Consider the following 15,100-nt stretch of genomic DNA (forward strand, 5'->3'; position numbering starts at 1 on the left):
AAAAAAGGTGCATGTAAGCACTGCACTGTGATTAAGATACGGGCTAACAATTTTGATCCTGCTATACATGTATACTAGAATTGAGTAAGTAAGTGGATGGCAAGTAGTAGAAGCCAGGTTTCTTACTGGAAGGAAATTTACAGGTGAGCAAGAGAAAGAGGCTAGAATGATACATATAGATTATGGATTAGAGTTGGAGATGTCATTAAGTCCTAATACAGTATAGATGTCCTTTTTTTTTCCTTCACTGTGGATTCAGTATCTGTGAGAGCAAACATAATAGGTATTCAGTAAATATTTGGGGGATGAATGAATCAGTCATGTTTGGCCAGGATGTGGGACACTATGGTTTAGCTTAGTCAGATGTCCATACTTAAATCATTCACCTGTTGCCAGGGATTATAGGGTTATGTAAAAACATTGACAACCTCACTAGAATCACATAGTTTGAGATAAGAAACATTTCCCAGAAACTCAAGGGAGAAAAGTATGCAAAATAAGACCAAAAATGACTAGTAGCTTCCTTTGAAAGAAAAGTAGAAATCTGCTCCATTAGGTTCAGTTTTGTGGTATAAAATGAGGTTATTTTAAGTGGTAGTGTACACAGCCACTTACAAGGAATATTGATCTTGATATTGGGAAAAAATCACCTGTATAGATCTGGAATTGCAGTTATTACTAAATTGATAAAGCTTCATGTTTCAAAGCAGGAAGCCAGATGTATTATTTGGCACTCTGATTTGTGATAAGAGAAATCTTAAGTCAAACTAAAGCAAAAGAAGAATTGGTTAGCACTGTAACTTAAAAGTTTAGGGGTATGGGAATATAAACATGATTGGATTTATTAGATGCTCAGCCTGTGTCCACAATGATCATTTTCTCTTTGATTTTCATCTTTTCTCTGGGTTAGTTTTGTCTTGTGGTTATCTATAAGAATAGCACTTATCTTCATCAGTAACTTTAAATTTTTATCATGTTTGCAACTGGTGTTCTCTGGAGAAGGACTTCCTTATCAATTCCCTTGAAAAGGACATCTGAATGGGCCTACTTCAATCACAAAACTAATCCTAAATCAGTCATTGAATATAATCACGTACATGCAGCTTATGCTTAATTTTGTCACAGGGATGGTGAGGAAGTAAGGCAACTTTTTTAAGTAAGTCTATTTTAAAAAGTAATGATTTTATGTTTTGTTTTATTTTTTAAAGAAGAAAATTGTTGTCTCCACCTACATCCTTCTTGAAGTATGGCGGGGGCATAGGGTGGGAAAGAAAAGGAAAAAAAAAACTTTAACATAATAACAGTGTTATTGACATCCTCATTACTCAAATTAGATTGTTACACTTTTTATCTATTGGGATTAAATTAACTGTTATTGAAGAAACTTTAAAGTGATCATTATTTCTTGCCTGGATTACTGCAGCAACCTCAATCTCCTATCTGTTAAATGTAACAAACTCCTTTCAAGATTCTGTGGGTATCCTAGGTGTTTTGTTTTTGTTTTTTTTTCTGTTGATCTTGCCTGTGCTTACTTATATACAGCTGCATTCAGATGGTGCCTAAACTGGACTGGAATGTCCACTGCAGATTTACATGTCTAGTGCCTTAGCTGCAAAGGCTGGAACAGCTGGAGTGCTTTGATTCTCTTCCACATGGCCACTCTCCACATGGTTACTCTCATCTCCCAGGACACTCTCTCTAGCAGAGTAGTCTGGACTTCTTTAGTATATGTGCTGCCGAAGCAAGCACAAATCTGGACTTCTTTAAATAGTATTTGGGTTTTTAAGAGTGAAAACAGAAGCCGTGCTCCTCTTGAAGTCCATGCTTGTGTCTCTTTGTCTATTACCACAATGTCACTATCATCACACTCTCAGAGTAAGTTGAAAGGCTGGTTTTCAATTAGTGTGAAAATGGGGCTTGCATAAAAATGCAGGGAGGCAGGATTCATCCGAGACTGTTTTATAAACGTCCACGATACTTTCATAAAATGGGTTTCCCTGCTTTGCCCTGCTCACTCCTAAGTCTCTTAATACAAGAAGTCATAGCATATCACTTATTTGCTTAAGTTCTACCCTGTTTCAGTAAAAACCAAAGTCTTTATATTGTGTACAGGGCCCTATGTGATCTTTGGTCAGATAGAAATTTATATTCTATCTAAAACAAATCCAAGGTAGACAATGTAGGACTGAATAGCAGCAGTTCAGTAAAGCCATCAGGGTCCCAGGTTCATTCTCTGTGTTTTGCCATCTTTAGTATGTTGGGTTTTGTCCTCTTTGTCCCCTTATTGTCACATGATGGCTCCTTCATCTTCAGGCCTTAGGTCTGCATTCTAAGCAAAAAAAGAAGTAGATGCTTTCCCCAAAATACTAGGCTGGCTTCTCTTTGGAAAAATTGTCATATGGCTACTTCTAGCCGCCAGAGAGTCTGGTGAAGTGAGAATTTCATGTGTACTTTGCTGCATCTAGCAGAGTGGAAGTTTTTTCAGTAAGGATAAAGGGAAGATGGATATTATGTAGGAATCTAGTACTATCTGCTTCAGTGCTATGTGCCAGGAACTGCACTGTTATTATGAAAACATACTTCTTAGTCCTAGACATAGCTATCATGAGACTTAGAAATAATATAGTCAAGGTAGTTGTAATAATTCCATTTTCTAAGCTTTAGCATGGTTGCAGTATCAGAATACACATAGCCAGTTTGACTCCAAATGCTTAGTTCTTGCCATCATACTACATTCTAATTGAGCTTTCTGTTATACATACATACATAAACAGGATTGTGCTCTTTTCCATTGCCTGGCATTCAGTGAACATTTTGAATAAATGAAATAAAAAAAAATACCTGGAAGATAGGAAAGCCAAACATCATTTTGCAGATGAGCAAACTGGTACAGGGACATGGGGATAACGTACTTGAATTGCATAGCTAGTTACATAGAGCTGGTGTTAGAACTGGTTTCTTGCTTTCTGGCTGAGAGCATTCTCCCCTGAGACACAGGGATTGGATTAGCGTGAAATTAGAAGAATTATGTCCTGCCAATATTCCTGATTTAAGGTATATAACATTTGTTAATTAATGCAAATCAGGCCAAGATGTAGTTCAAAAATAAGGCAGTGGATACTCCTAAGATCTCCTCTAAGAAGCACCAAACTGGGAGTCAGGAGACTGGTATGGTAAACCTAGCAAGGTCACTGACTTTTCTTTACAACCTTAGGCAAATTGCTTAGCTGCTTTGAATCCATTTTCCTCAAAGCTAAAACAAGGTAGTTAGGCTATTTGATCTTTGAAGTTCCTTCTATCTGAAACATTATATGAGCCATTGTTCCCAGTGAGTTTTTATGGATGCTCTAGCATTTCTTGGCATCTGTCAAGTCAGACTGTTTGATCTATAGTGTAGAGAAAGTAACAGCTTTTTTACTTCTTCTCTGGGAACTTGGCCAGTGAGAAGTAAACATCTTTCCTCTCTCTCCCTAAATGAAGTATTTGATCATAAGTGACAGACTTTTTTCTCCAATTTGTTCTTTGAATCTGATTGTATTCTTATTTTACTCTCCTTCTTAACTATACTGTTTGTTAAAATGTAATAATTTGAAAATACCAATTTATGTTTTAGTCTACAAATCAGAATTTCATTATTTCATAAAATAGTTGTATTTATTAAATACATTTAACACATCTGTGTATTTGAAATATTTGGCTCACACATGATAATGGTGTAATTAGAATGGATCATGTAGTCTTTTTGCAGTAGGATTGTATTGACTCAAAATAACCTACATAGCAAATATACTATAGAGTATCAGATATCTGTTTAAAATTTACATTTGCCAAAACTGAAATACAGTGAAAGTTATTTTGGGTTTCTTTTAAATAATGTTTTTCCCTCCTTATTAGATAGGCAGCATATATTCATTGCTTAAAAAAAATAGAGCAAATTTGGAAAACTGAATAATAAAATGAAAATACCCAGAAATAATTATTAATATTTTGATTTTTTTTTGCTAGCCTTTTCTCCCCCATTCTTAAACATAATTTGAAATAAAACTGTGTGTACATAGTAGCAGTGTATGGGGCTGTACATACTACTGTGGAATAATAAAGGGTGAAAATAAGCGAAATATTTTCTTATTTTAAATTTAGGCTGTTTAAAATTCTTTTGTTGTAACACTTAGTAGCATCCTGAAATTTTTTCTTTCTTATAAATTGGTTTAAACTCTGCTACTTGTAAGTCCATGCTTGTAACAGTGCCTTGCATATATTATTGATTATTTTAAAAATTATTGAATTGGCCATTCTATACAGTAATAATTTCTAATTATTGCTTAGGTTGTATTCCTAGAATTAGAATGACTAGAAGAAAGAAAATGACTATTTTTAAGTTTCTTATTACAGATTTCCAGCTTTTATAAAGACTTAGGGTTTACATTTGGATTATTGCTAACATTATGATTAGAAAAACTTTTGTTTCAGAGGTAACAGTGGCACATTCTCTTGTGCTGCAGCACAGTTTTTTCTTTATATTAACACATATATGATTAATGAACAGGAGAATGATGTAAATGTAATATGAACTCTGGGTTAGTTTATCTGTAATTTTTCCCAGAATGTTAATATTTTGAGGCAGTTAAAAAAATTTTTTTAAAGAAAGCCTTAGCAATATATGAAGACCTTAAGATAAAAGCTCAAAATCTTACAGAAGTTTGATAGTTTGGGCCTCTGTTATCACTAAGGAAAAGTCTTCTGTTTCTCTAATGATCATTCATTTGTTGATAAAGTGCCTTTCTCTCTGTTTATTTCTGTTATTTTCATTTATCTTAACAATTTGGTGTGGCCTTCTACTCCAAGGATTTATATCATTTTTCCATTCTGGAAAATTCTCATTTATCTTCACGCAGTACTTCTCCCTCATTTTCTTTATTCTCTTATTCTGGAGCTCTTCCTAGATGGATCTTGGATCTTTTCATTTTATCTTCCCTGCCTTTTAGTTTCTCATATCTCTATATGTTGAATTCAAAGTAACTTCCTCAGTTTTCTTCCTGTCAGTAAGCTAATTCATTATCTTGGTCTAATCTGCTATTTAACCTGCCCACTGAGTTTTTAATTTATTTTGGTTCCTTTGAAATTCATCTAATTTTTGCTCTTTGTTTCTTACTCATTAGAGTCTCTATTCCTTTTTTTATTTAGCCACTTGAAACCTGCTTAACTAAAAATCGTTTCGGTTGTTCTATTATAAATCCTGAGGGTATTAATTTTACTGATGGTTTCCTTTTGTTTGGATTTGATCTATCTGATTAATGCATTAAGCATATGGATGATGTAAAATTTAAAATAGAATTAACCATGAAAGACCTGACATATTTTTTGAACAAGTATTTTGTGATGGTGGATTTAAATAGATAAATAGGGTATTAGAAAGACATAGTAAAATGATGTAAATAGCAAAGTGTTCGATTAATTTGACTAGAATGGAATGGCTAGCTTAAGATTTCAGTGATAAAAGATATGAGAATTAAAAGGTTTCTTTTATGTGTAGATAATTGGAGCATCATGAACACTGTTAGGAGTTTGGTTTTATGCTTAGGACTAGTTCATTTTTTTTCTATCTATGTACTTTCTGAGCATATTAATGAATTTTAAAGGGAGTTTGTGATTAGAGGTTGGATCTAACTTTGTTTTGAAAAGATGAAAAAAGATACCTACTGTTTAATTTGGGGGTAGTCATAAAATTTTATAGAGTAGAAAACAGTTGTGAATGGTGGATCAAAGTGTTAAGCTTGTAAACATGATATAGACAGTTATTATTGTCTGTAGTAGAACCTACTGAGACAAAGATCACTGAAGGTTTTTACTGGTTAAATAGCTATTTATTTTCTGAGGCTAATTTATTTTACTTCTGTTGGGAATATTATTTCATTGCCTAGTATTAATTTTGGCATTTATGATATAATTGTTTTATTATTTTTTTAGGGTAGAGACATAATTTAATAGATAAAATATCTCATTTCACTTGTTTCAAAATCAAGAAAATTACATTTTCCAGTAAATTTCACAGGTTAGGGCAGCCTGGGTGGCTCAGCGGTTTAGCGCCGCCTTCAGCCCAGGGCCTGAGCCTGGAGACCTGGTCGAGTCCCACATCAGGCTCCCTGCGTGGAGCCTGCTTCTCCCTCTGCCTATGTCTCTGCCCCCCCCACCCCCCGTGTCTCTCATGAATGAATGAATGAATGAATAAATAAATAAATAAAATCTTAAAAAAAAATTTTACAGGTTATTGCAACTCACATTTTTAGGAAAGGAGTAATAGTACTGTAATCTTTCCTGTCCACAGTCAGGGGGACATTTGGTTATCTTAAATTATTTTTGTATTGTAGATATCTCTTGCTCCTATTCAAAAAATATTTAAACCATGTCATAACAAAAGATGGGAGTAAAATATGTTTACTTAAAATGTAGGCCTATGAAAAGGAAGAGGAAGCAAACATGCTAACCAGCTATGGTTGAATATCTGTTTTGCCTTTGAGTTTCCTAAAGTATAAGTTCTCTTTATCAGAAAGAGGAAAGCAGGAGTTTCTCAGCAGTGACAGATTTTCCTGAATTCTAAAAGAATATTAAGTAATATAATGGACTAATCATTAAGAAAACAGAACTACTCTGCCAGGTATAAGCTGCCTTACACTCAAATTGCTCATGGTGTTTGAGGTAGTGAAGAGAGGCATCTAATCTAAATTCAAAGAGGGCACAGTCAGGAAATTCTTTCCCAGGAAAAATTGGGGTCAACTGTGAAACAAAGTAAAAGTTAGCAGAGAAGGGACTAGGAAGTTAGCTGAAGAAAAGAAGGAAAGGTAGTATATTCGAAAGATGCAGCATGTATTAGTTGCTGAGCCAAGAGAGATTGTCTCTAGCCGTAAATTCTGTAGTTTGATAGAATTGGAATTTAGTGAGCCAATTAAAAAGAAATGAGAGTTGGTTGAAGTAGGCAAAAGACCTTCAAGGATTCACATCAAGTACTGATGCTATTTTATATTGCAAGAGTTTTTTTGTAACCACCTTTTATATTTTAGTATCACAATTCTCTCTGAGGCTAAACTCTCTGTGGTACCTCTGTGGATGTTGCAGTGTATCTGAAAATTTCTAGGGTGACAAATAGTGACACCATTTGTTGGAAATCACGTAAACCAACTGGAGTCAGTTAAGTTTCAATATTAGATTATCCTACATTCCCTTTGTATGGAGGAGCAGGAATTGAAGGTGGGAGTGTCTGATTTCAATCTGATTTCAAGGTTTGAGAAATGGTGAAAGTACTAACATTAATATGTAACTATAGTTGCTAAAGAATGAAAAAAATGTAATGTTTTCTTTCAGTTTATGCTATTTCAAATAGCTAAGTTGTTATAATTTAAGTATTAAGTAATTAGGGCATTGCTATTCTGTATTTAGTATTTGTATTCTGTATTTAGTACAGAATTGTTAGGTATTTCTCTTGGCCTATAGGGCATACGGAAAAAATTACTGACACACTAAGGTCACCACAAACCAAGAAATTTAGGGAACCTCTAGCTTAGTACATAATCTTAACAAATTTATGAGAGCAGTTCATGTTTTCTAAGTCTGTAAGGATTGAAATAAAAATATCTGAAGGAATGCAGTTAGCTTAAACTTTTTCATCTAATCATTATTTGCCTCAATCGACTTTACCTGAGGCCAGATAGCAGAAATTTGGCATTTAATTTTTGACAGTGGTCATGTGTCATGTGCTGTTTTTGATAACCAGCCAAAGGTAGATTCATAAACTTTGGAAACTGAATAAATGGATGATAGGATTTATATTTCACTATAAGTAATGAAAAATCTAGATACTATTTTAGCCCAGATAGAAGATCATTCTATATCTACATAAATAAGGATCCGAAATTTAAGGCCAGTTATAGATCACTTATTTCAGAAATTCTTAATCTCCAATCCTTGGAACCTGGAAATTGTATATACAAACATGAAATTTTCTTTGTTTTACTGTTTGTCAAGAGTTCAGAAGGGATTCTTGGCCCTAAAAATGTCAAGAATAGATTTATCAACTACTTCATTTTTTATATTGCATGCCTTTTGGCACAAGGTAAATTGGTCCATAGCCAAGACTAGAGCCCGTATCTTCCCATCTATTAACCAGCTGTTCTGCAAGATGACCTGGTTTTTAGTGGTTAAGAATTAGATGTAAAAAGTATTTGCACCCAGGAATTTAAACAGAACTTACTTATTTGGTTATGATGAATTCCTAAAGAAATTAAAGAAAATCTTTTTTTTTTTTTTTTTAAATTTTTTTTTTTTATTTATTTACGATAGTCATACAGAGAGAGAGAGAGGCAGAGACACAGGCAGAGGGAGAAGCAGGCTCCATGCACCAGGAGCCTGACGTGGGATTCGATCCCGGGTCTCCAGGATCGCGCCCTGGGCCAAAGGCAGGCGCCAAACCGCTGCGCCACCCAGGGATCCCTAAAGAAAATCTTTTAATTAATTGGATCTATGGTTTAAAAGGTACATAATAAGGGTGCACAGTGAAATGTCTCTTTTCTAGAACCTTCATAAACTCCGTTCCTTTTCCCAAAGGTAAACATTACTTCTAATGTTTATGTTTGAGAAATTAAAAATTTAAAAACCAGTAGATTATAATAATGGAGTTTAAAATAACAAATGACATATAAATAGCAAGGACATAACTTTGGTTTGTTTTAAATGTAGATTTGATGTGCTTACCTAATCTGATTTTTATTTTAAGATGAATACTGATAGTGTATATTGTCTTAGCTTCTATCAGTAGGACATAATTGAGACATATTTTCCAGTAATGATTTTTTTTTTAAAGATTCTATTTATGTATTCATGAGAGACACAGAAAGAGAATCAGAGACACAGGCAGAGGGAGGAGAAGCAGGCTCCATGCAAGGAGCCTGTTGTGGGACTCAATCCCGGGACTCCGGGATTAGGCCCTGAGCCAAAGGCAGATGCTTAACTGCTGAGCCACCCAGGCGTTCCATAATGATGTTTTTGTAGTGAGTTAACCAAGTTATCAATTGGGATAGTTAGCCGCGAAATAATATAGAGTTCTAAGTATAGTCTTTCCAAATCCTAATGCGTTTAATTCATTAATCAAAAAGTGGCAATAAAGATACAACTTTATTTTTGCCAATATTAGTTTTTTAAGAGGTTTTTTTTTATAGCAGATTAAATAGGATTGTATCTTACCTATGGAATTTAGTAATAATTTTCACTTATTGAGTGACTGTACAGTGGGCCAAGAATTGTAGTTGGAGCTTCACATAAAATCTTTTGGATTATCACAGTATCTCTGGAAGGTGGCAGTATTATATAGATTTTATGGACAATTAAACTGAATGTTTGAAAAGTCAAGTAACTTGCTCATGATTCACAGTGTAGGTGTTAGGATCTTACTTGGGTTTATAGGATATCAGAAATCTACTGTCTTTATACAGCCCTAAGATGCTTTTGTGTGTAGATGTGTTTACTTTAATATAAATTTATCAGATAATGTTGTTTAGTGAGTGGGCAGAGTTTTTGAACTTAGGATTTTGTATGGTGATAATAAAGGTAACTAGTCTGTTGCTTATTAAGGAAGTAACTAAATGTAATTAAATGTAATATACTTAATAAAGAATCACTGAATACAGTTTTGTTCTTGTGTTGAACATTTTACTGAGCAGCTAACTTTCCTAAACTACCACATTTATATCTTTTCCCTTTTTTCTGTAGGGAGATTCCCGAAGTCTTCCATTTTCTGAGAATGTGAGTGCTGTTCAAAAATTAGACTTTTCAGATACAGTGGTGCAACAGAAACTGGATGATATCAAAGATCGAATCAAGAGAGAAATAAGGAAAGAACTGAAAATCAAAGAAGGAGCTGAAAATCTGAGGAAAGTCACAACAGATAAAAAGAGTTTGGCTTACGTGGACAACATTTTGAAAAAATCAAATAAAAAATTAGAAGAACTGCATCACAAGCTACAGGAACTAAATGCACATATTGTCGTATCAGATCCAGAAGATGTTACAGGTATATATGTATTTTATTTGATATTTATATAGTACATTAATAAGAATTGTATCATCTTCAAAATGAATAGGCTTTGTTACATAATAGTTTTTAGCTTTTAGGAATTATATTTTCTCTGATTGTTAAGGTTTTGTTTATATTCTATTCAGAAGTGCAGTGAATTGATGAATATGAAAATTGGAATGTTTACTTAGAGATGAGTAACATTGCTGTCTTTTCTCTTACCCTCTGTCAGTAAGACATCACTGAGAGTTATTTTCCAAGATTAATGTTTTGTATTGAGTCAACCACATGCTCTTACCTGATTCATCCTTGTGATCAGCAACACGAGTTTGCCAGATGACTTTTTAAAGTTAAAAATGTATTCTGTGACTGAGGGATATTTTTATTCTTTGCAAACGTAATTAATCAAACCTATGACCTTTGTTCTGCGTGCTCTAATAACTAAGCCACCAGACATATTGTTTGAAAAGGAAGAAGAAGAAAATTTTAAAAACCAAACATTACTTTTTTTATTAAATATAGAAAAGGAAAATATAACCCATAAATAACTCCAACCTAAGATTTTTAAACAATGGATTTAACAAATGTTCATATTGGAAATTTTTCAGTGGTACAGAAAGTAAAAATAGAAAAATTACCTCTCTCCACCTAGGCTCTCTCCCTAAAGGTAGCACTTACTAACTTTTTGTATATATTTCTAGAAGAAAAATTCCCATATTTGTACCAATATTTATCCATTTATATATGCATTCTTTCTAAAACTTTTTATTTAAAAAATCATAAAAGACACATTAGTCTAATAGTTTTGTCTTTGCAAAGATAGTTTTTTGAGCAAAGTTTGTAATCTATAATCTTCGATGTCTTCATTCGCAGATAAAAGGAGTGGTATATGTACAGTAATGTATCCAACATAATAGAAATTTTGGAAGTATCTGTGACATTAGTTAATAAAAAATAATAGATATAAGCAAAAATGACTAAGAACCTCAAATTACCAATCTAAAAAATTGGATAAAATACTTCAGATATTCTGTGTACTTAATAAAACTTACTTAATTAAATGCATCGGTTTCAACATCTGGGATTTACCTTAGGGATTTCATTTGGAGACTCTCTATGTAGAGATTTCAACCTCGTAAGAACAACTGAATCTTAAAAATGACAGAAATCATAGAGAAATCAGTCTTCTTGTTTTATTTATTTTTTTTTTATTTTTTTTTTTTTTACTTTATTTATGACAGGCACACAATGAGAGAGAGAGAGGCAGAGACACAGGCAGAGGGAGAAGCAGGCTCCATGCACCGGGAGCCCGATGTGGGATTCGATCCTGGGTCTCCAGGATCGCGCCCCGGGCCAAAGGCAGGCGCCAAACCGCTGCGCCACCCAGGGATCCCAGTCTTCTTGTTTTAAAGCCAAAATAATCCCAAAGATGTGAATTAATTTTCCCAGAATAATAAAGTTAGCTAAGAACTCTTAAATTCCTCATCTAGTATTCTCTTACCCACACATTCAATAATTATATATAAATGGAAATTCATATTATGAAAACGCTTTTCTTAGCAATATCACATAAACTTAGAAATAGCTTGTTCTATTGGAACTCTGCCAAGCTCTGCATTTTTTGCCCATTACTTCTTTAGGAAAGTCTAAAATAAGAAATGGTGCTGGAGCTTTAAACTCTGTTTATTTAGAGAAAACATTTTTTTCCTCACAGAATACTGATAACTACCTTGTAATTGGAATATTGAGAATTTTTGCCACGCAAAGAGTAACACATTTGGTTTCCCCAGTCCCTTCTAAAAAATTAACTTTACTGAAGTATAAATTACATGTGATAAAATGCCCATCGGTGGTACTCTTGTATATAGTAATTGTCAGTTAGGCTCCAGTCCGCATCCCTGGCTTTAGGCTTTAGGCAACCATTCATCTACCTTTTATAGGTTTGTCTTTCTTAGAGTTTCATATAAGGAAATGACCTTGAAGTCCTATCAAATTATTTTTCTTTCTCAAAAGCCAACTCAGATATCACTGTGAAATCTTCCCTGACTTTCTCTGATTATCTTTGTTCTGCTTTGTACATTCATTTTTGTATCATGTTACATTGTAATTGAACATGTTTAAATCTGTACATGTTTAAATCACTAAACTGCATGCTCCTTGAGGATAAGACATGTTTTTATTCACCTTTTTTCAAGGCTAATCATAGAGCCTGGAACATAGTACCTGTTTAGTTGTGTATCTCAAAAAAAGAAAAACCAGCAAATAAAACTCTTGTATTCTTATAATTAATAGCAAAATAGACTTTATCATAGTGCTTTAAAAATTTAATAGCTTAGGGAACAAAGCCTTGAATAAAAGTTTTAAGTCAGTTTTCTTTACTGATCTTTCTTTTCTTTTCCTTTTTTTTTTGAGCCTAGGGGCCTGTGGGTGGGGCAGTGCAGAGGGAGAGGGGGAGTGAGAATCTTAAGCAGACTCCATGCCCAGCTTGGAGCCCAATGCAGGGCTCAGTCTCACAACCCTAAGATCATGGCCTGAGCCAAAATCAAGAGTCAGACACTACACTGACTACATGCACCACCCAGGTGCCCCTTTTACTATCATTTAATATTGAATTTTCATATAATTGCAGGGCAAATGTTACATACAATATAAATTTCTGCTATGATTTCTTAATACTTTAAGTTTATGTGGAATAAACTTGACAATTTTGTTAAAATTGGAGTTCATTAAAAAAAATAGTTCTCTCTGCAAATGATATAGTCACACAACTTGGTAATAAGTTTTTTTTTTCCTTTTTTTCCTCATTACTTATTTAACAACAGTAAAAGCAAACAACAACACAAGATTATAGGTGGTTCAACATTAATTTTAGGTTAGATTGCCATAAAATTGTACGTGTTTTATATTGTGTATTAAGGTAAACAAAATCATTTATTTTAGATTAGGTCTGACAAGATTCAAGGACATAGTTCTTTGCTTTTAGTTCTCTAAAGTATGTGGAATAACAAGTGTTCCTCTCATCTTGGCGGTATGCAAGCAGAATGACTCAAAGAGGGATAAAATCTAAGTCTGCATTGTGTGAAAAATTACTATGTAAGTAGTTAGGAGACCTGCTTAATTCACCTCTGCAATAATTAACTCTATTAATCTTTAGTTCCATATTTGTAAAATAAGGATTTTTATTCAAGATAAACTTCAAGACTTTTAAAACTCTGAAATGTTGCATGTTATAATATCAAGATCTGATAATTTTGGACTGTTATTGGTAAAATATATGAGAGTGTTCATTTATCCTTAAGAGTAGCAAGAAATTAATTTTTTTGATGTTTTCTTCATGCTTATGCCCTCTTTACCTTCTATATACTTCAAGATAGTCTCATCGGTATTATTATCCCACATGGGAATTATACAGATATTGTTAGAATGAGACTGAATGCATCTTATAAAAAGATTCCTGGATCTTTGTAAAGTGGAGTGGCAATCTAAGTCTTAGTTGACACTTGAGACTCCTAAAGGAAATATTTGGGAAAGAACCAATATCTTGAATATTAAACTTTTGTGTGTCATCCCTAAAGAAGAGAGTAAGAATATTTGTCATATTTTGTTAAGTATAGCCCAGGCCCCTCTGTTTTCATCTTATTTCCTTTTCTTCTACCTCTACCTGTTTCCATTTTCTCATGTTACACCAAACTTAGACTGTTTTTTACCTATTGAAGTAATGGATATTTTCTTTACTATCTAGAATATCCGGAAGTGAAATACTGCTTTAGTATACAACTAATAATATTGGTAATTTTTTAGAGTTAACCTTAGAAATTCCTCTAAATTCTGAGATAATGACTATGTTGAAGGAGTTTTTCTTAATGACTAAGGTGCAGTTTATAAAGTCTTTCTTGAATAGAAGTAAGAATTTAATTTTTTTTATTCTTAGCCTATCCACATAAATGTGGCATAAAAACTGTAGTTGAATTTTATATGTATTAAAATATGTGTGAAATCTGTGGCCTGGTTTGTTACATAATTCTACATATTTTTTGTTTCTGACTGAATTTCTCATTCTGAGGTAACCGTACTTTGTATTGTTTTGAAGTCTTAAAGAATTGCCATTGAGTAATTGTGATCATTAATTAGCAAGTCACTTTTAACATTCATAGATTTATTTCCTCATCTTTAAAATCATGAGATTACATGATTCGTAGATTCCTAATACTTAAATTCTTTGATATATTTTTCTAAAACTAATATGCAGTAAAATTGATTCTTTTTTGGTAAACTATTTCATAAATTTTAACATATGCCAGGTTTATCTAACCACCACAATCAGAAAAAAGAACAGGGCTTTTTCTTTGTAGTCAGATCCTCTCACCATTCAATATCCCTTGGTAACCTCTGGTCTATTCTCTGTCCAGATTGTTTGCTTTTCAACAATGTCATATAAAGGAAGTCATAAAGTATGTAATCTTTTGAGACTGCTTCTTTCGGAGTATTGCATTTTGAGATTCATCCAGGTGTTTGCATTTATCAATAGTTTATTCTTTTTTATTGCTGAGTAGTAAGTCTGTTATATGGATGTACCACAACTTGTTTATCTATTATCTAAGAACATTAAGATGGTTTTCCAGTTTTTGTCTATTATCAGTAAAGCTACTAGAACTACGCATTAACAGGTTTTTGTGTGAACATGTTTTTAATTCACTTTAGTAAATACTTAGGTGTGTGATTGCTAAATCATATTATAGAGTATATGTTTAACATTAGAAGAAACAAAACAGATGAACATAGAGGAAGGGAAAGGAGAGAGAGAGGGAAGCAGACCATAAGAGAGAACAGAGTGGATGGATGGAGGTGGGCTGGGGATGGGCTAAATGGGTGATGGGAATTAAGGGAGGGCACTTGTTATGATGAGCACTGGGTGTTGTATGTTAAGTGATGAATCACTAAATTCTACACCTGAAACCAATTTTAACCATATTTGGTAACTAAAATTTAAATAAAAACTTGGAATAAAAAAATAACTCCAAGATGTTTTCAGTAGTT

General features: G+C 33.3%; 1 protein-coding gene across 1 annotated transcript in view; it reads left to right on the top strand.

Annotated features, from left to right (window-relative positions):
• The window catches only part of PKN2 (protein kinase N2), a 130,694-nt gene that overhangs the window by 36,889 nt on the left and 78,705 nt on the right, over positions 1-15,100 (top strand). The window contains exon 2 of the mRNA XM_055340447.1: positions 9,760-10,060. Within this exon, the coding sequence (XP_055196422.1) occupies positions 9,760-10,060 (301 nt within the window). The remainder of the gene's footprint in view (positions 1-9,759; positions 10,061-15,100) is intronic.

Source organism: Nyctereutes procyonoides, unplaced genomic scaffold (genome assembly GCF_905146905.1).
Source record: "Nyctereutes procyonoides isolate TBG_1078 unplaced genomic scaffold, NYPRO_anot_genome, whole genome shotgun sequence".
NCBI lineage: Eukaryota > Metazoa > Chordata > Mammalia > Carnivora > Canidae > Nyctereutes > Nyctereutes procyonoides.